Here is a 21,064-nt window from a genome sequence, read left to right as displayed (position 1 = left end):
AGCTAGGATGCTCTGTGCTTTCCCTTTGGTGCATATCCTGGTGAGTCCAGGTAAGTTTCCTCCTCCAGCACTTATGGCACCACTGTGTGTGTTTTCAGAGATGCCCCTTTGCTGGTACAGTTTCACATGTCTGTAGTCCCAGCTACTTTGGAAGCTGAGGCAGAAAAATCACCCAAGAGTTCAAGGCCAGCCTGGGCAACATAATGAGATATTGCCTTTTAGGAAAACAAAACATAACAAAAGATGTCTTTCTTATGAACAATCAATTATTCACTTTAAAAAAGAAAGTATGGTGATCCTTACCTTCCATTTTATACAAAAAATTAACTCAGAATGAATTATAAAATAGTAGGAGAAAAGTTATGGCAAACTTGGGTTATGTAGAATGCTCAGATACGGCAGTAAGCCATAAAAAGAAAAAAAAAATAATAAATATGACTTGGTTAAAGTTTAAAACTTCTGGTTTTTGAAAGATGTTGTTAAGAAAATGAAAAGACAAGCCACAGAGTGGGAACAAACATTTGCAAAGTGTATATCCGGAAAGGAACTTGTATGCAGAATCTATAAAGGAACTCTTGGGAGATTCCTAGATGGCTGAATAAAGGTACCCAGCACTTGTTCTTCCACAAAGACCGAAACAACAGGGAATGGCTGAGGGAGAGCACAGGAACTTACAAGGCCAAGATGGGTCCCCGTAAGACACAGAGGACTGGGATTATAGCCAGAGGAGTTATATGGTGACTACACCATGGCACTTACCAGTGACAGGAACCAAGTCCAGCAGAGCCTCCAAGGCCAGCATGTTGAGTCACACCTTGTACTGTGAAGGCTGCCTTGTCAAATTGGCAAAGAAATGATCTATCTTGGGTGCACATATTAAGGTAGGGACATGAGAAGTGTGGACAAGCTGCACACATCCTCACCATTCAGTCTTGAGAGCAGGATGCTATGGTTTGGGGCACAGCTTTGTCCAGGCCTTGTGAGTTCTTCGAAGAGCCGTAGGGAACCGGGTGGGGCAAAGGGGCCTGTGGGAAAACTGAGTTTTGGGGGTGTGGTCAGGGAGTAGATGGGAAGCTATCCAGGGGTGTCATCATGAATGCCTGAGGGGGCCGCAGGGGCGAGTGGGGAGGGAGGGCTGTCAGAATGGCCCCAGGAAGCCAGGAAAGGAGTTAGATGGGGCTACTGGTCTGCATGGCCATGGCTGAACCCTCGGGTGGAGCGATTCAGGTAGGAGCTGGCTCTCAGGGATAGAGTAGTGGGAGGCAGATACCTCCATCCTGCACAGACAGGTTGGAGTCACTTGGGAGAAAGCACTGGACTCATTGTGGGACACTTGAGGTCTGTGGTGAGCTTAGCCGCCTGGGATGGAAGATACCCAAGGCTTCTTCCAGCACTGACATTTACCCTCATGAGTAGCTTCATGAACACAAAGGCCGCTGTGTAGAAATCCTTCCGACTCATGAGTTCTTTTCTTTTTAATTTGCAGAAACGTTAATGGACACCAGGACGGCTACTGCAGAGCTGGGCTGGACAGCCAACCCGGCCTCCGGGGTGAGTGTCAGACCATCATCCTTCAGTCGCACTGTGAGCCTCCCCAGAGCAGTGGCAGAGCAGGGAGCCCATTGCCCATCCACAGAGAGGCAGCACCAGGAGTCTCAGAGCTGAGCTCCTCTCTAGCATGGTGTGCTGCAGAACATCCCTGCACATAGTTCTTCCAGAGAGCTGCCCCTAGGCAACTTGGACCACAGCTGTACAGGAAGGGGGACACTTAGGACGGTAGCCCCAGGGCAGATCAGAGATTATCAGTGCTGCAAAGAGAGTGAGGGCATGAGGGGGAAGCTGGAGTTCAGAAGGGCTGAGCTCCATTTCGCCTGAAGCTTGCCTTAGAGAGACATTCTTGGTTCATTCCTTTAGTGTTCATAAACCCGGCCAGACCTGTGGCTACAAAGATAGAACAATCTTGCAGAGCTCATGTCCTCCTATGGAGCAAGTATGATGAATCCTAGCCTCTGACTGTGCATCAGGATGCCATGAGCATGTGCTATAGATGGATAAGGCAGGTTGGAGCCTGGGAACCTGGGTTTGCCCTGCTCAGAGGAGACGTCGCTGTGCCACTGGGAACCCAGCTGCCATTGCAATGCACCCTGTCCACAGTGCTCAGCTTGTGTCACAGCTCCAGAGAAAGAGGCCAAAGGAAAAGACTTTTCCTTTTATGGGACCAACTGGGTATCCTCACTGTTGTACTTGAGGACTGCCTGATAGGGGATATGGAGCTGTGCTTCTCACCATGCTGGGCTAGGTGCCCTTTAGCTCAAGCCCAAAGCGTCCAGCAGTGTCTTCTCATAGACAGACAGACCATCACTCAATAAGGCAGATACAATCTCTTGCACTGGCCGGAGGATGACTGAGCTTTGTCTCTGTGCATGGTGCCCAGCATAGCTTCAGTGTCTGTTACCTGAATAAATGAGTTAGGACCAGATTATTCTTGATACTTCTCTGTCTCTTCAGCCCAGGCCCCTGAATTTAGGAGGGGGAGCTGCTCAGATTAGGTTTATTGGAACTCAGTAAAATGTTTGCTGTCGGCCTCTCAACGCCCAGTTGGTTGTCAATAAAGAGCATAATTAGAGATGGAAGTGGAACTGGGCAGATAAGCGAGTCCCGGTCTGTGATCACCAGGCCTCTTTGCTTATTGGGAATCCCAGAGACTTTTCTTCTTTTATTTTAGAAGAGCTGGGCTAGGGGTCCCCTGCTCTGTGCACCTGGGCCCTGATGGCCTCCCTGTGTGTAAGTTCCTGCATCTGTGAAATGTGTGGCCTAAGTGTGAACATCAGCACAAATTCTTATCTTCAAAGAGTGCTCCACAGGCTTGCAGACTCCACCTCCGCCTGTGCTGCCCCGGGCAACCACCTTCCCAGCCTGTGACACATGCAGCTGACTACTCTAACCCTGGTCCGTCTTCCCCTGGGGAAGGGGGACTTGGTAGAGCTTCCTCTATGGAAAAGAATCTAGAGCTGAGCTCTGTATGCCTTCAGGATGAGTGGACGGGGTTTGTGTTCACTCCATGCACATGTATATGCAATATATCTATATCTCTCTATATAGTACACAAGCATGTGTGTATATGTACTTATGTGTATATGTTCATATATGTATGTGCATATATTGTGTATATATGTTTATATATGCATGTATCTGTATATCTGTATGTGTGTGGATGTATGTTTTATATTTCTGTGTATGTTTGTGTACAGGTAAATGTGTAGGTCTCTGTCTGTATGTGTATCTCCATACCTGTGTGTCTGTGTTCCCAGGAATATGTGTGGGCGGTAATACTGGGTGGATAGCTGACGTGAAATGAGCATTCCTTTCTGACGCCTCTCCAGGCAGGTCCCAGAGCACTGGGCATGTTTTTGGGGATGGAGGATTTGTGGACTGAGGGCTGAGCTTGTGCAGTGGGCCACTGTAAAGCAGCAGCACTTCCTTGAGTGTCCGTGTCTGGTTCTACCTCCCTCACGGGACGCACACCCAGATGTGTGGGTGCACTTGGTTCTTCAGGCGCAACACTACCTGCTGGTCTACTTGGGAACCACTGGGGCTACTTGATGGGCCTGGGCTGCCTTCTAATCCCCGTCAGATCCTCCGGGCTCCCTTCCCAGCCGTCTACCTCAGGGAATCAGCTAAGGGCACTCAGGGCGAAATCTATTGTCGTAATGCCTTGTGGGCTCAAGGCCAAGCACAATCAATTAAACTTTATTTGGGCTGATGAGTGAGAACTTTAGGGGCACCAGTTAAGGCCCCAGACCTTGGCATCAAGTCAGTCAACTTGCATTTTGCCTCTGCTGCTCCTGCCAGGTACCCTGGGGCCTGTTCTTTAGACGTGTTCTGCCCGGTTTCCTCCTCTGCCCAGTGGAGTACCTGGGTCACGTGTGAGACAATGTCAGTGGAAAGTTTTCCTTGGTACATACTTAGGAAATGCTGGCGTATTACTAACCCTCTTTTGTTTTTCTTCCTTTGATGCTTCAATCATGCCACTTAAGACAGAAGAACCTGGCCTCCATTAGGGAGATACAAAAGAAGTTTAGCTGTGGGCAAAATGGTTTTTGTGAATGGAATTTCTCAATGAATTTTGGGACATGCTAGGGGAAAGTGCACAGAGAGGGGTGGGGTTGGTTGTACTTAGTCAGTCTGCATGGGAGCTTGGTGGCTGATTGCTAAAAGCCATTCTTATTCCTACACTTTGCATCAGTCAGGGCTCTTTGGTGGCCAGGGACCGCAAAGGATGACTTGGTTGTGAAAAAATATCCGGGTTCATGGAACTGGATGGTCCAGGGGCTGATGTGCCCTCATGCTTGGGTAGTCCAGATCCTTAGGATCAATCTGACTCCCCCACCTCACCTTTTTTCCCCCTCTGCTCTTTTCCCTCTCTCATCCCACCCCTTTCTCCTCTCTCTTCTGCCACCATACTGGCTCCATGGTGGTGCTACTCTTAGTGATAAGACCACTGCAGCAGCTCCACCCCTTTGCCCCTTTCTTTCCCCTTCAGAGGAAGAACAAATACCTCCTTCTGGCCCCTCAGGCAGAAGCCTGGGATTAGCTCTGAATGGACCTGCATGGCTTGGTTGAAATCCTGTGCCCACCTTGACGTAAACGCTGAACCAAGCCAGAAGGTACACAGTGCTTAACAGCCCACACGGAGGTCTACGTCCGCCCTGTGCTGTGCAGAGCCCATTGGAGGTCAGTAGGTCGGAATTCCCCAGAGGAAATGAGGACACAGCTATCAGAAAGATGAAGCGGTGGCAGCAAGGATGTGTGTAACACCAAAGGATGCGCCAAAGTGATTTATAGCCAGGTACATTAATCCTCACTAAGCCCCGTACTACAGAGGAGGAAACTAAGGCATGGAGCCCCTGGTCATTGAGCCAAGGTCACACGGCTCACAAGTGACCTTCAGGCTGGCCCTGCTGGGTGACTGTGCTTCCCCGGCTTTCCCAATGACATGCCACCTATCTTGGGAGGCGGCTTCTAGAAGGAACTCCCAGGCTGAGCTGCTGTAGAATCCTTGGATTCAGGCGTAGTCTGTAAGAGGTTTCTTTTTCTTTTCCCTCGCAGTACTCGCCCTGAGGGAAGTGAGTGAGTGTATCCTTTTCCTGAGCTGCTCCCCAGGAATTAGTACCACTTTGTTAGCTGAGAGAGGCCCACCTCCCTGCTGGTGGCCTCCGACCTCTTGTCCCTCCCTCCTCCCTCCCCTTCCCCTTTCCTCTCGAGGTAAACCGTGAGATAAGTCAGAGCTCCCCACCCTCAGCTTCCCACCCACTCTTTATCTTTTTCTCTCTCTACCAAAAGGCCTGTAATTAGGAAACATTAGCAGGCTCAAAACAGCTTTCATACCTGAAACATCCTCTGTAATTGCACTCAGCAGAGCTCTTCCCTGGCTATTAATGTCACTTTTATGAAGCAATGAGGAGCAAAACACCCTGAGGCACTTAAAACATTTTTTATATAATATGCGTCTTTTAGGAATGAAAGTTTAAAATCACCTCCTTGACAGAGACAGTGATAGACAAAGGCACGGGATCTGAGACAAGAGCCAGGAGGGAGGGCCCTTCCCAGGATGAAGGCAAAGCGGTCCATGAGATTCAGACGTGCTCTCTAGGAAGAGGCATGGCCGTCATGGGGCAGGGTGGTGAGCCCTGGAGGGGTCCCCAGAGGAGGAGAGTTGGGCCAGATATTGTGCACTGTCCACTTCATCCTTTGTAGTTGCTCCCTCACAGACCTTTTAGGTGATTTGGGCTGTGTACGTATTTAACGGGGAGGCAGAGAGAAAGGCACAGATGACCATTGCCATGGAGGGTGTTAATTGTTGCACTGATTGCAGAAATGCATTGGGCATGACTCTGTGTGTGTGTGTGTGTGTGTGTGTGTGTGTGTGTGTGCATATGCGTGTGCATGTGTCATGGGTAGGAGAGGGAGGTGTTTTCCCTAGTTTGCTGGATTAAGAACTTCAGGAGTGGGGAATGGTGGTGGTTCACTGAGACCTTAATGTTGGCCAGGTTTATTTTCTTGCTTTCACAAATAACTCAAAGACTCACTCATTAACTGAGCAGGAGACACTTCTGTCTACATACTTCGATGCCACCCAACCCCACCTCCCTCTCTTTGAAAGTGGGTCCTGAAGTAGGTCACTCACGTTAGCTACATTCCCACCCAGCTGGGGGGCAGACAGGTTGAAGGAGTGGCATCCTCTTCCTAGGCCAGACTTCCTTTACCTGCACCCTGACAGGGTTAGGCCTTGTTTGCTCAGACAGACAAGTGCCTTTTTGTTTTCTAACACCTTCCCCAGGAAGGCAGTCCCTCCACGTGGCCCTGACCCAACCCTGGAAACTTTCTGCAATGGTATTGGATGGAGACTGAGGACCAACTGCTGATGACAGCTCTTCTCAAGTTGAAAGGCTAGCAGCCCTCAGGGCAGCAGAAGGGAGAAGGGCTCCTGACTGGCACCTGGATGGAGTGGAGCTGGCTCAGCCCTTCCAGCTGGAGTGCACAGCTCCTCAGATTGGTGACCCAGGTGAAGGGAATGAATATGGTTTGGCTGGGATAGATAAAGCATTAGAAGGAAGGTAAAGAAAGTTATGGGAAGATGCACAGAGGAAACAGGAAGAGAAGGTCATCGTAAGAAGCATGAGGACATATCCTGGTCCCAGCAAGGATGGGTGTTGCCTCTCTGGAAATGAGGAAGCCCTTGGATGATGCTTTTGGCTTTTCTTCCACTTACAGCCAAAAGTGTTAGAATAATTTGTCCTAAATCCCACTATATATTCATAAAGGCACAAGCCTAGAATTTAAAATCTGATGTTGGGATTTATTTCCATTTTTTGCTACCTTCTTTAACCTCTCTGACCCCACATTCTGCCTCAATAACATGGGTAATACAAGCGCTTATGTACAGAGTGACTGAGAGGTTTACATTGTGTTTATCTTTTTGTAAACTATAAAGCTCAGCACAATGCCATTTGACCTGATACCAGCAGTATCACTGACTCTTGTCTGAGAGACTTAACTTGCATGGGGTGAGATTGGGAACTGATTGAAGGAGGGCCCTGGAGATATAAGATCAACACCCCAGCACTTCTGTTAGGTTGTGTTTCTCGCATGAGCATCAGCAGGTGCACCTTGTTATTAACAGCAATGTTATTATTATTAGTAACTACTACCAGTAGTCACCATTAGTTAAGTACTGACTGTGTACCAGGCTTGGGCATTATTTGTATTAGTTTATTGACTTGTCATCAGCACCCTGAAGTTACATGGCATTTCTCCCATTTTTCAGAGCAGTTGCTGAACCTCAGTGCTCTTAACCTCCAAAGTCAGCGTACTGGGTAGGGCTCTCACTAAGAAAAGTCTCAGACTTATCTGACCAAAACACTTATTCTTGTCACTGAAGGAATCTCAGAGTTGTAGAGTTTTGAGAAACCAGAAAACAAGTGGAGAACAAGGAGATGCAAAGGTTTCCCAATATTGTACAAAGGGAACAGTAAGTTGGCCAGCCATGGTCGGCAAGTAGTACATGCGATAAGCACCCAATGAATCATTTTTTAAAGCAGCTTCTGCAGGGGGAGGGGAAGCAGGTGATTTGTAATATATGGGTTTGGGATCAGAGGAGCAAGCCCAGCTGGATCATGGAGTGGAAGCTGCCCCAACACCCACACCCCTATCCTCACCACCAGAGCTGGAAACCCTGGCCAGAAATCCAGAGGGGGCTCTTATAGATAGTTAGGGCTAGGCAGTGATGGAGGAGCCCAGATGGGCCCCCACCCTAGGCCTTGTCAAACACTCAGGAACAGGAAATGGGACTCCTGGGAAAGGGAGCTTTGAGGGAGCCTTGGTGGCTGCTTTGTTTCACTCAGCATCCTCAGTGTCAGTTCTGCTGAACAAGCCCCTTCTCCATTTGAACCAGGAGTCCCAGTGTGGTGCATCCACACGTTCACACGCAGTGCCCTACTCATCACTTTTTTCTTTGAGGAGACAGGTATACCCAGAGTCACAAAGGACAGCCAACATGAAAGATGTTGGAGTTAAGATTCAGACTTATTTTGATGCTGGAGAGCTCAGCTTTCCAGCCAACATGGCCAGTGACAATAGTTGGTGTTTGCATTTAGGTACAAATAATTGACTATACAACAAAGTCAGGGATGATGTATAGGGTGTAGGTACGGGGAAAGCCAGATTGATCTTAAGGTGCTCAGAACAGTTCAGGTGTGGGGCATCAGTGAAGGTAGTGGACCACTGTTGGTGGTGCTGGTGTTAGCACATTTGAAACCCTGGACCTCATTTGGGAGCTGAATTTCAAAAAAGACATTAGAAAAACTGGAACGTGTCTAGTTGAGGGGGTTGATGAGTGATTTTTGTCATTCAAGAAGTGTTTGTAGATTTGAGAACTTTAGTCCAGCCAAGTCCAGGTTTGTGCAAAAGAATGAGATAATTCTCCTCAGTGGAGGGCAGGGTCCTGCACTGCTCCCTAGGACCAAGTTCCAGTAGCTGCAGTCTCAGGAAAAACAGTCCCCTAAGGTAGGTTTTATATGGCGGCCACATTCCCATCCAGTTAGGCTGGGCAGGACAGAAGAGCATCCTTTTCCCAGCTTTGGTTTTCTTGCACAGTGAGACAGAATTTCCTCTACCCCAAGAATGGGACGGAAGCCAAGAGCTCCTCCCAGAAGGCCCAGCTCCCCCTCCTCCCTGGCTGTTACTGGCATCTCCAGGACAACTCCAGGCCCATGTGCAGTGAGACTGTGGAATGAGAAGCCCATCTCCCCAGCTTGTAACACACTGTGGTGTCTCCGCTTTGGGATGGCCTCTGCTGTGCATTTTGAGCAGAAATCGCTAAGGGCAGGAAGATGCCACCAGTCTCTTGGTGGGTAACTCTCTGCTCTTCCATCAGTAAAGGCCAAGTCTGAGCCTAGCAATAAGAGGCAGCTGGGGCCTGGGGCCGGCGGCTCCCGCCCCTGCCTTGTTCAACAAGGCCGTGTTGGGCAGCAGTGAGAACCACATTCAATCGACAGCTTAAGATAATCACATGTGTGAGGCACAGGGATAATGGCAACTGAATACCCTGCCACCGTTGCCATAGTGACCAACCAAGCACTGGTTCCCTCCTTTTTTTTTTTTTTCCTTTCTTTCTGTCTTGTTTTCTGGACCTCCTTGTTACAGGGACGGCTGATGGGGTGGGGGAGGGGCTTGGGAAATGGGAATGAGGAGGTAAGGGGGAAGGGAGACCCAAGAGGGCCAGCCCATTATACTCTCTTTAAATACCCCAGCTGGAGGTATTTTAAATCTCAACAGAGACAGAGGGAAACAGTGTCTTAATCCTCAGCTCCCTGTGAATTATTTAAAGGGATCTTGTCAGAAGGATGAATTTGTCACTGTTGCAGTGTCAACAGCAGCAGCAGCTGTCATAATGGCTGAGGACCCCACTCGAGGCAGGGCCCGGTATACAGTGCCTGGTGGAGGTTACCATGGCCTGGGTGGCAGGGACCAGATGCTCTACTCCCAAGGCACAAGCCTGCAATGTTTTCCCTGGTGTGCCGGCAGAGCCCTTGGTGTGAGATGTGTCTGTCTGCAAGGAGATGTACACCATCTGGATCTCAGGCCAGCTCGCCTCCTAGTAGCATGGTTCTCAGAACTGTGGGCTCTCTGAGCACTGAGGTGAGCTCCCTCTGGTCTGAAGTGGGCAGAACTGACCTGTGCTCATATGGCTTTCACAGGGTGGACATGCTGGAGGGAAGGCCATGGCCAGCACCCCAGCTACATACACACACTCATGCACACTCATGCACACACATATGCTCATGCATGCTGCCCAGGGGCAGACAACCAGTCAGGCAGGAGTGTTGTAGATCATACAAATTGTGGAGAGAAAGCCGAGACCTTCAAGGAAAAATTGCTGGCCCATGCTCTGACAGAGTGTAAGCAGGTGTCTCTGTAGGGCTGGGGATCTGTGCTCACTGAAGCCCCAGGGGCTCTGACTCGGGTTTAGGGACTTCACAGGCTTAAGTCAAGTTTATTCCTCACGACTGCTTCATGAAGTAGGTATCATTAGTTTCCCGGTATTGTAGCAAAGACACTGAGGCACCATGAGATTTGAAAACTTACCCATGGTCACACGGCTGGATCTGGCTGAGTCCAGAGCCATGAACTGAACCCATGTACTAGTCTTGCATGATCTGGCAGCACTGCAGCAGTGTTTCTTATCCTCAAGCCTTGTCTGAGAGAACAAATGAGTCCTTTCAAGATCAGGCGTGCTTACCTGAGGCCCTGTCCTCTACTTCCCTACAGATTTCCTGCATTTCCCCACCATCCAAGTTTCCAGTGGGTTTTGTGGAGCTGTTCAGGGTATCATGCATATATATTCCATATTCTGATCCTATGGAATGTGTTCTTGTTGCCAATCTGTAGTTCAGGGAATTCATAGCATTGGACAAGTGCAATATGGAAGCTCTTCTAGATGCTGGGTTTGCAGAAACAATGCCCCACCTCATGTCAGCCACCCTGCTCTTTCGTGCACCATATGATCATGGAAACCAATGGGGGCCCACTTGTGTCCTCCCGGCCCCCTCACATCTGGGAGGCAAAATTAAGCATATTGGGAGGTGAGCTGGCACTCAAGCCCTGGGGAGCCATTGAGTAAATTTTGCCTTGGTTGGTTGGTGTACTAAATGATAGATCCCTCTGGGCTTGTAGGAGTTTATGCCCCACGGACCGCATTTTACATTTTAATTAGCCCTGTAGCTTGTCTAATATCCAAGCTCTTTCAGGCTTAGTATACTGTCTACATTGGAACTTCGTCCTTGGAGTCCAAGCTGATTGGCTAGGAAGCCCTGGTGGTGGTGGCTCCAGCCCAGCCCAGCCCTACAGTATTTCTGGCCTCCTGTGGCCTCTGTAAAGCTGGGTGCTGCCTGGGCTGTAAGGGCTTGTTGCTCAGAGGGGCAGCCATGTCCTCTGATTGGACGAAGCCAGCAATGTTCCTTTAGGGGCCCACAGGGCACGGTGGCAGCAACTGTGTGTGAAATAGCAGCAATAGCAGTTTATGCCCAAATGCAAAGTGCAGAATGGGCCCAAATCCTGTAAACTGTGACCAGTTTTGGCTCCTGTGGTCTGAGCTAGTGGTTGACACTGGTCCAGGAATTGCCTGGAAGAGAATCCATGCTGATGTAGGCCCCGAGGAAGTCAGGGAGATCCCCAGAGGGGCAAGGAAGAGGGCTGCTGGCTCTCTTTGTGGGTCGGTAAGGAGAAGGAGTTTGGCATTTTAGTCCCTGCATTCTGCTGACCACAAGGAAGTATTATTTATCCAGGTTAGAGATGATTTCCACACCCTGATGACTCAGCTGGAGATGGATCCTGAGTTAAGGCAGTAATAATGAGGTGATCACAACAGTAATGGTAGTAATTGGTACTCAGTGAACGCTACTTAGCTGAAGGCACAGAGCGAGATGAGTTACCTCCATGATCTTTTAGACCCACCACACCCAGCAAGGTAAATAGTGCTTTGCAGATGAACAAACTGAAGCTCAGAAAGTCATCTGTGGCCACAGAAGTTTAGCTGGCAGAGGTGAGATCCACCTGTCCCCAACCACCTCTCCAGCCTTGTCTCCTTCCACCTTTCCTCATCCTTTGCCCTTCCAGCCACATTAGTCTCCTGACTTTCTTGGCAACATGAGGAGAGCACGCTCGCTCTGGGGAGTTAGTTCTTGTTGCCTCTGTCTGGAATGCGCCTCTTTCCTCCAGTCTGGCGAGTATGTCACTCTGTTCTTTGTTTAGAAGAAGGCTTTCCCCAAACAGCTGTCACTCTCTTTTTACCTTTTCCCTAATAGTATTTAATGCTCTATAGTTTCATATTATTCATTTATTTGTTAATTCACTGTTTGGTTCACTCCATTAGTTTATAAAGTCTGTAAGGGTGGAAACTTTCACTCTTACTGCTTTACCACCAACACCTAGAACACTGGTTGGGAAGGCAGTAGATACTGTCAACTGCTTATTTAAAAAATGAATGAGCTAGGCTTGAAATGTCAGAGAAGCTGGGATCTTTTTAGATTAACAAGCTGAGAAGCCTGTTTCAATAATATCTGTCCTCACTTTAAATAGATGGACAGAGGAGGTGGACCTTCCCAGCCAGGCCTTGTCGACAAGTGTGTTGTGGAGCTTATTGTTGTGGAGCATCATCCTGGCCATGGGGCATTTTGGGAGAGGTGGGGTTTGCAGCTGTCCAGGGAGGGGCCAGCTATTAAAAATACTTCCAGATCTCTGGGCTTCTACTGGGAACTGTCCCAAAGGCACAGGGGGAATCAGCCTCAATCTTGATTTATGCTATATGAGCTCTTTGTTTTTTACCAATAAATATTATTTCTTAGCTTGCTCATCCATCTTATTCATCAAAATTGGCTCCAGAATGATCTTTGCTGATTTCTTTCGTTTTTCACATTTTTGCAGTATGTAATGATTACATTCCTTGTGGGAGCTGGTACATGTACATAACACATCTCAATTCTTTTTATATCCCCTTCCCCTCTGCCTCCATGTCTTGATCCTTGTCTTATGTGCAAAAGATCTGTCTCCCTGTTTTCTAATACCTAGCTTTTATTCTGCTCTTCAGTTTATTTACACTTTGGGTTTCTCATATAAGAGAAACCATGTGATATGTAAACTAGTGTGTCTGATTTATTTCATTTATCATTACGATCTCCAGGTGTATCCATTTTCCTACAGATGGCTATTTGTGATTCAAATTCATCCTTGAGTTTTTTGAAGATATTCTAAAAGGCAGTTTAGAGGGACTTTTAGATAGGACTGATGACAATGGCTTTGAAGGGGGGACACTTCATACAGATAAATGAGTTTTGGTGGCATACTTTACACACACACACACACATAGGGAAGTACATAATCAGTTTAGTGTTCTCTGTCCAAATATCAACAGGCACTCTGAACCACTCTAGAGCATAGGATTTGTGAGCTCTGACTTCTTTTTTGGTTTTTCTCCGGTGCCGGGAACTGAACTCATGACCTTGCACTTGCCAGGCAGGCGCTTTGCCGCTGAGCTAAATCCCCAGCCGCTGTGAGCTCTGACTTCTAATCAGTAAATCTAGCAAACCTGGAACTTGAAAGGGCCTACAGATGTCTTTCTTATACGAAAGCCTAAACAAGTTTTACCTAATGGATATCATTGTTTTCTTTATTATGTTTGTGTCAGGGACTCCTGGTGGTCTATTGGCATCAATAATAGTGACCTTTTAAAGGCTCTTAATATTCCGTGAGGTTGTGCAAGGCTGACTTGTTTCTTCTTTTCCCAGGGACAGGTTCATCTGGTGGCACCTGTACTAAGTCCTCAGTGAAGGACCAGAGGCTGAGGAGGCTGAGGAGGCAGAGCAGGAAATGAGCAGGGACACTGCTTCAATCTTCCATCTTTTTCTTTTGAGGGTTAGGCACTGGGACCATGGGGAAGTATGTAACACTATCCCAGCCCCTTAGGAGCAGATCCATTGGGGAAATGGCTTCTTGGTGTAGAGAGTTCTTAGGATCAGGGGAGTTGATGAGAAGGACATGGAGAGAAGAGAACAGTGAATAGAAAAATGTGCAGGGAAGGGACGGCTGGATAGAAGTCATGGAGGAGATAGGACATGGAAAGCGAAAAGGAAGAGAAGGGAGAAGGCAGAGTCCAGATGATTTCCTAGGTATCTGGCATGGAGGGTTGGGTAGTGGAGGTACCATCTTGAGACAGCAGGCTACAGAAAGCAAGGTGGCAATTCCAGGTGTTTGTCAGAAGAGTAGAGCAGGCCTTGGGACATAAAGTCTGGGCACTGGGAAGGAATCACTTTGGTGATGTCTTCTGTGGTGGCTGAAGCCTTGTGTGTGGATGAGATCATCCCAGACAAAAAGTGAGCTGAAAATGGAGAGATGCCTGAGAGACTTGTGGATTACCCTGGTCCCAGTTGTTGCTGGATAAAATGCTGTTGCATAGGGCAGGGCTGTGAAGCTAAATGAGTGGAATGATTTTGCTGGGGAAATGAACTAATAAATTAGTCAAAACATAATTCCCTGTCCTCAAGGAGCTCACAGCCTTGTAACAGGAATCAGAGGTGTATATATGAAGCAATTAGGGAGCAGTTCAAGACAGTGTATTATCAAATGCTAAATTGTGTGGAATAAACTCAGTCGTGCTTGAAGCACTCAGAAAAATAGGAACTGAATAAAGCTGGGGACATCGTCACGGACTCTCGTGGAAGAAGTAAGACCCATCTCTTTGGAGGGAAAACAGAAAAGAGAACTTGGCCTTGCCAAGAATTAGCCCTCTGACTTCAGGCCAGCTATTGAATGTTGCTGGGCCTCAGTTGGCCCATTTGTCAACCACAGAGTGGGGCTTCCAGCCATGTCTACTACTCTTTGGCTCTGTGTCTTGGAAAAGCTCAGAGGGGAAGAGAGTTGAGTAAGAGAAAGGCATTAGGGTCAAGCAGCATCGTTACCATCAAGGTGCAGAATGGACATGGTCTTGATGTCTAGTGTAACCTGGGCCTCTGACATCTCTTGCTTAGCTGTGGTTACTACATTCTGACTGAAAAACAAGCCTGGGTGTTAGCCCAGATGTGAAGTACTATAATGCTAGCCCTAGTGTAATGGCCTTGGGAATGTAGGAGAGAGGCCAGAGAGGAGGAACATAGTTCTGAAAGAAATGACCAACTGTGGTAAATTTGGTATGCAGGTCTCAGGACATTTTTGGCCTCATGATTACCTGACTAAGCTCCAGGTTGGAAAATGAAGTAGTCATAGGATGGGATTCTGGCTCACAATTCTAATCCTGTCTTTGGGTCCCTTTCCAGATACTCTCCAGGTCCTCAGTCTCAGTGGGAGGGATGCTTGCTTGGCCTCCTGTCCTCTCTCTTTATCTCAGTTTGGACAGCATTTTTTGACCACAAGTGAATTTGATTAAATGAACACATGGCACTTGGTTTACAGAGATGAAGTGGTCAGAGGGGCATTCTTGTCCAGGGGGTCAGAGGATGATGTTGCCATGGGCATGCTGTTTGTAGATGATAAAAACCAAGACAACACAGTTGGAGTGTTGAGGTATAGGCTGGACCAGGTAACAATGTTTTTTGCTGTTATTTTAAAAGCTGTATTGACATTATTTACATGCCATAAATGTACTCACTTTAAGAAAATAGTTCAATTATTTTAGTAAGTTTACAAAGTTTACAATCATTACTACAGTCCCATTTCAAATATATCTCTCAGCCCCACATAAAAAGACCCATCAGTGGCATAGTGGTGAATTCCATCACTCTGCTCGGCTGAAGTAGGAGGATCACAACCTGGGCAATTTAGTGACTTAGTGAGATTAGGTCTCGAAAAGCAAAATAGAACAAAACAAAACAGAGCCAGGAGCATGAGCTCAGTGAAAAGCTGAGTTCAATTTCTAGCACCCCTAAACAAAACAAAACGACAAGAAAACCCACTAAACCTAGATTCTTCATATCCATTTGCAATGACTCCTCATTCCCAGGCCCAGCCAAATACTAATATGCCTTGCTGTTTGTAGATCTGCCTCTTTAGAACATATCACACATATAGAATCATACAATCTGAGGTTTTCGGAGACACATAAGCTTCTTTTACTTGGCATAATGTTTTAGAGGTTCATCCATATTGAAGTATGTATATATCAATCCTTCATCATTTTTAGTTCTAATAATATTCCACTATGTGGGTACATCATATTTTGTTTATACATTCATTCACCAGTTCATGGAAAAACAAAAGTCTTGATGCCTTTTTACAGAGTCCAGTTAAGAGCCCTATGAGCTCTACAGTCAAACTGGCATGTATTGGACAGAAAACTTACTCACAAATAAAGATATACTGCAATGTCCCAGATTTTATGTTCTTTTAGTGAAATTAGTCCAGACTCTAAGTGCTCTATCCCACAATTTGATGAGAACTTCAATCTTAGTGAATGGTTTTCCTTTCCACAATGACCATGTAAAGCTCCCATAGTTCCCCCTTAGGGCAGATTCTGAGAAGGCCCCTTCACTGTCCGGCCACCTGAATCTCTGTGGTTCAGCCACTTCCAGACTCCCTGGGCATCAATAAAGCCCTTCTGTGGTTATAGCTAAGTGATGGTGGCTACAGTTAATAACTTTGTGCATACCTAATTTCAACTCCATGAAGCTATCTGAGGGATTTTCCTCTGAGTGGAATTGCTGGGTCAAAGGGTGTGTGTAACTGTAATTTTGAAAAGTGAAACTAAAACTTGTATAGAAGTTGCACCAATTTGCCCTTAACTTGGCTGTGTATCAGCATTCTTATCTCCCACGGGCTCTTCTACATGGTGTTATCAATCTATTGTTCACTCATGAAGACAGGTATCAAAATATAGCTAATTATTAGTTTTGCAATAGTGAGTGACATTTGCCATCTTCTCATTCATATATTTAAGAGCTTTATCTTTTTGTTGATATTCTTGCCTATTTTTCTATTTTATTGCTAATGTATAATACTGTATTTGGTACAAGTTGCAAATAGTTTTTATCTCTTTCGTTCTTTCTCTTTCTCCTTCCTCCCTCCCTCCCTTCTTCCCTTCCCATCCCCCTTTCTTCTCCCCTCCCTTTCCCCTTTTCTTTTGTTTTCTTTTTTTCCTTTCCTTTCTTTCCTTTCTTTTCCTTTGTGTGGCACTGGGACTAGAGCCCAGGGCTCCTGTATGCTAGCTAAACACTCCATCATTGAACTATATGCCCAGCCCATTTAAAAAATTTTACTTTGAGATAGTCTCACTAAGTTGAGACTGGTCTCATATTTGAAATCCTCCTGCCTCAGCTTTTGGGGGTAGCTGTGTGGGCCACTATACCCAGCTGTTGTCTTTTGATTCTGTTTATACTGTTAGTACCATGTTCATTCTTTTAAAAAAATGTAGAAGATTGATGAAGCTGAATTTATCAATTTATGGCTTCCGAGTTTTATGTTGGAATTCGTATACAGAAATCATCTCTTTAGTTTCTTTGTATTTTTATGGTTTAATTTTTAATGTTTAAGTCTTTGATTCACTGGGAATTTATCTAGAGTAAGAGATGAGAGATGGATGAGTTATGCTTTTCCAGATAATTACCCACCTATCACAGCAATGTTTAAAATGATTCACCTTTTTCCCCACTGATTTGAGTCTAGACCAACATTTTCAATGCTAGGAAGGCTTCTGCATCTACTAAAAAAAACATGAGTTTACACTTTCACCAAAAGCTTGGACAGCAGTTACTTTTTGTTGCTTTCTAAGACTTGTCATATTATCTTTTTAATTTATTGCCAATTTGATAAGCAAACCATGGTGTTTTGCTGTTGTTTTAATGCGAGCAGATAATTGCAGGAAAGACCACAGAGGGAATGTGTCAAATGCCCAGATATGGAAGCTGAGAAGGGTCCCTGAACAGAGACCATTAGGAAAATGGCTTTAGGCTGGGCAGTGAGAAGACATGGAAGGGACTGGAGCCAGCACAATTTCCTCTTGGCTCCAAAGAGGAAATTGGACCTCCATGGGTAGACTATCCAAAAGTGCAAAATCCCCCTTTTTGAAGGAAGGAGAAGTAGGAGAAGTGTGGAACTGGCCTTCCCAATGACCCAGAAGGGGATCTTGAAGAATTGGTGCAAGAAGGTGTCAGGGAACTCGTGGCCCCTTGAATCTGTGTTTCCTCCATAGACTCGGTGAGAGTAGAAATTCTCTCTCAAAATTTCTTTTGTTTCTGTGAGTTTGGTCCAATGCACTATCACCTCCAGCCCGGATGACTGGAATGACCTCCAGTTTTCCCACCCACAAACTCAAGCTGCGCAGTCCGGTCTCTACACTGCATTATGCATCATTTTAAAAACTCAGTTCCCATCTCTTATGGTTTTCCTTCCTACAATCTATTGATGACTTCTAGTCACACTTCGGTTGAAATTCAAAATTTCCAGAAACCCAAAATATAAATAAACTGAAGAGCACAATAAAAGAAAACAACAAGAAACAAGAAGATAGAGCTTCTGCAAAAGGGAAGGGGACCAAGAGGTAAAGAGAGAGGGAGGAGAGGAAGGGAAAGGATGAGTGGATGAGTGTAGTCATTATGTACTGCAAATGTGGGCTAATAAAAAAGTTTAAAGAAGTTCAAACTTCTCAGCTGGATCTGCCTTCCCCTCAGGCTTATTCCTGCTACCTCCGGTGTTTTATGACGATTCTGTCACACATAACGAGAGGACAAAAGGTCTTTTCCCCATCACATGGCCTCTCCTGGGTGTGCATGCTCTGTCCCTGGCAGACGCACTTTCCCAGTCTTGCCTCTGTCTACCTGCCTCAGCTTGGAGGGTCTCACCTGATACCCTTCTGCATGTCACACACCCTCTCTTGGCACCTGGTAATTTTCCGTCACAGCACTTAGCACAATAGCAGTTATTTAGTTATTTTAATAATCATTTTCTAAATTCTGTTGCTCTCACTGGATTGTAAGCTTCATACCTCTGTATCCCCAGTGGCTAATGAAATGCCTGGTATAAACCTGGCATGCAGTAAATATTTGTTCATTAATGGATGAGATACAACTATAAAGCAAGGAGATTGATTCTAAGCATCATAAACAAATAACAGTGTTTATCCTGCTGGGAATGCTACCCCACCCTCATCTCCATTAACCCAAATCTTCCCTTTCTTGAAGGCCCCCCTCATTCTAATTGCGACTTACTCGGGAAAGCATTTATTCTTCCTCTGGCCCACTCTGGTCACTTAATTTCTCCAACCCCTGTGGCCCAACTGACAGGAAAAGAATGAGAAAAAGAAATTAATGTAAGACTCCACAGCAGCCTTTTCCCAAACAATAGGGAGCTATTTTCCTTTCTGTCTACTTTTCCCTTTGAATATACAGCTATATTCCTGCTAATTTGCTTTGATCACTCCCTTGGGAGCTGTCACGGAATCAATTAGATCTGTAGAATTTTACAACTTGAGGTCACCCAGTATGGTTCCTCATTTTACAGATGAGAAAACTGAGGCCCATAGAGGTTAATGTTTGAAACAATTACCTCTGATGGGTCTTGTAATACTAATCAGTGTCATTTTATAAGATAAATGTTCTCAATATCCCAGCTCCACACGAGTGAAAATCCTCATTCTATTTATTTAAAGACCTGTTAAGGTGAACCTGGCAGATGTCCTGTCCTCTTCCCATCCCACTACCGCATTAGTCTTGGGTGGTGCAAAGACTCTGGCCAGGACCAGATCCCCACCCTAAATGGGGCCACGGGTTTCACCTATACATTCTCAAAGGGGCCCCGCATTTGTACTGAGACCCAGCTGGAATCATGAATTGTGAGACCTGCTGTGCTTTAACAATGCGGCATAGTAAAAGAAAGCCCTCTTCCCTGTCAAGTCACAGAAGGTCACCTAGGAAAATGTTTCAGAACAGCCCTAGAAAGGGAAGAAGTTCTGAAAATTTGATCTGAAGCACTGTCAGAGACTCCTACTCCCTAATATATTTGCTTTCTGGTTCCAAACACCAGGCAAGCAGAGTATAACTTTAACAAACATTTAAATAGAACATAACATGGTTTTCAAGAAGGAGGAAAAAGTGGTAACTCTGTATTAAGTGAATCAATAAGAAATTAAGCGAAGTCCAGGTGAGAGGTTTGACAGTGTGAATTTATGCTCTGCATGAACTGTGGACCTGAGCACTCTCTCAGCTGGTGGCCCTGTCACAAGCCTGGGAACAGGCACATCCATGTGCACACTGGTACCCTACTCAGATGTGATGGGACTCTTAACACTGGTGATGCACTGCGTCTCTCAAGGGGAGGGGGAAGCTCTCAAAGTGCACAGTGCAGGGCGTGGTTACAGAGAAGCCCAGAGCTCCTGTCCAGGTGAATCCAGGGCAGCCTGGGGAGCATGATCTGCTGGGAGAAGAACAAAAGGTATCTCAGGTAGAAGCACAGTATGAGAACTTGCTTGGAGTGGGGGACCTCAGGTTGTGGGTTTGGGAATACTCAAGTTTCTGACATTACAGAAAGTAAATGTGGTACAGGGAGAGGTGCTGGGGGGCCACACATGGTGGCTGGGAATCAAGTGATAGATGGGGTGCTGAGTGAACTTGATGGATGACATAAGACTTTATCTAGGGCAGTGAATCAGGATGACCATTTTGTCCCCAAACTGATGCAAGGATATTGGAAGGACCTGACCAAGAACTTCGGGCTGGGGAGGGAACTGACATTCTGGGAAGGTTGAGAGGGGCTGAGAGAGGGCAGGTCCTGGGTAGTCTACAGTGCAAGTGTCTCAGTGTGGCAATGCGTGAGGTCACTGCATAGGCCTGGGTAAAGGTCAGCTTTCTATTTTTTTATTTTGTTTGTTTTTCTCCGGTACCAGGAACCGAACTCACGACCTTGCGCTTGCCAGGCAGGTGCTTTTGCCGCTGAGCTAAATCCCCAGCCCCAAGGTCAGCTTTCCATATGCCCATTTTTTGCCCTTTCTTCTATGCTTGGTTTTTCCGATGCCATGGCACAAGTTCAAAGGACAGCCTTGCCTTTATCCTCCTACCTTCACAAAGAGCTTAACTCCTTGCAAGATGCAGTTGCAGTACACTTCCCATGCACATGTAATTAGCTCTTAACTCCCTGAATGAAGATTCTAGCCTATGTATTTCAGTTCTATATCATGAATAATAGGCAATTAGCCTATTATTTAAAGAATAATTATACAATATTTAAAGAAATGGGTATGATTTGATTACCTTCATCACAACTGCCACGTAGTCAAGGATCTTAACCCACTCTTCTCACTTTAGTAAGTTTAGTTTCTTGTAGACAAGTGGAATATAACTAACCTCTTCCTGGGAGGATTCTCAGTTCTTGACATTGGGGTTCTGAGAGCTCCCCGATGTGGGCAGGTGTTTCCTCAGCCTCCTGTTTTGCAGCACAAGAAAGAAGAATTGCCCAGTGACTCCCCTTTGACTCCTGCTTTTACAGGTCCCCTCCCCATGCCTGTTACTGGAAGAATCTTCTAGAAGTT

At 46.3% G+C, this 21,064-nt stretch overlaps 1 protein-coding gene across 1 annotated transcript in view; it reads left to right on the top strand.

The window, feature by feature from the left end:
• Ephb1 (EPH receptor B1) overlaps nt 1–21,064 on the top strand; it is a 397,616-nt gene that overhangs the window by 123,781 nt on the left and 252,771 nt on the right. Inside the window, exon 2 of the mRNA XM_005406784.2 lies at nt 1,487–1,551. Within this exon, the coding sequence (XP_005406841.1) occupies nt 1,487–1,551 (65 nt within the window). The remainder of the gene's footprint in view (nt 1–1,486; nt 1,552–21,064) is intronic.

The sequence above is a fragment of the Chinchilla lanigera genome, unplaced genomic scaffold, assembly GCF_000276665.1.
Source record: "Chinchilla lanigera isolate Chin_1 unplaced genomic scaffold, ChiLan1.0 scaffold00100, whole genome shotgun sequence".
NCBI classification, from domain to species: Eukaryota; Metazoa; Chordata; class Mammalia; order Rodentia; family Chinchillidae; genus Chinchilla; species Chinchilla lanigera.
Note: the sequence above shows the minus strand (reverse complement) of the source record. Positions and strands in the feature narration are given on the sequence as shown.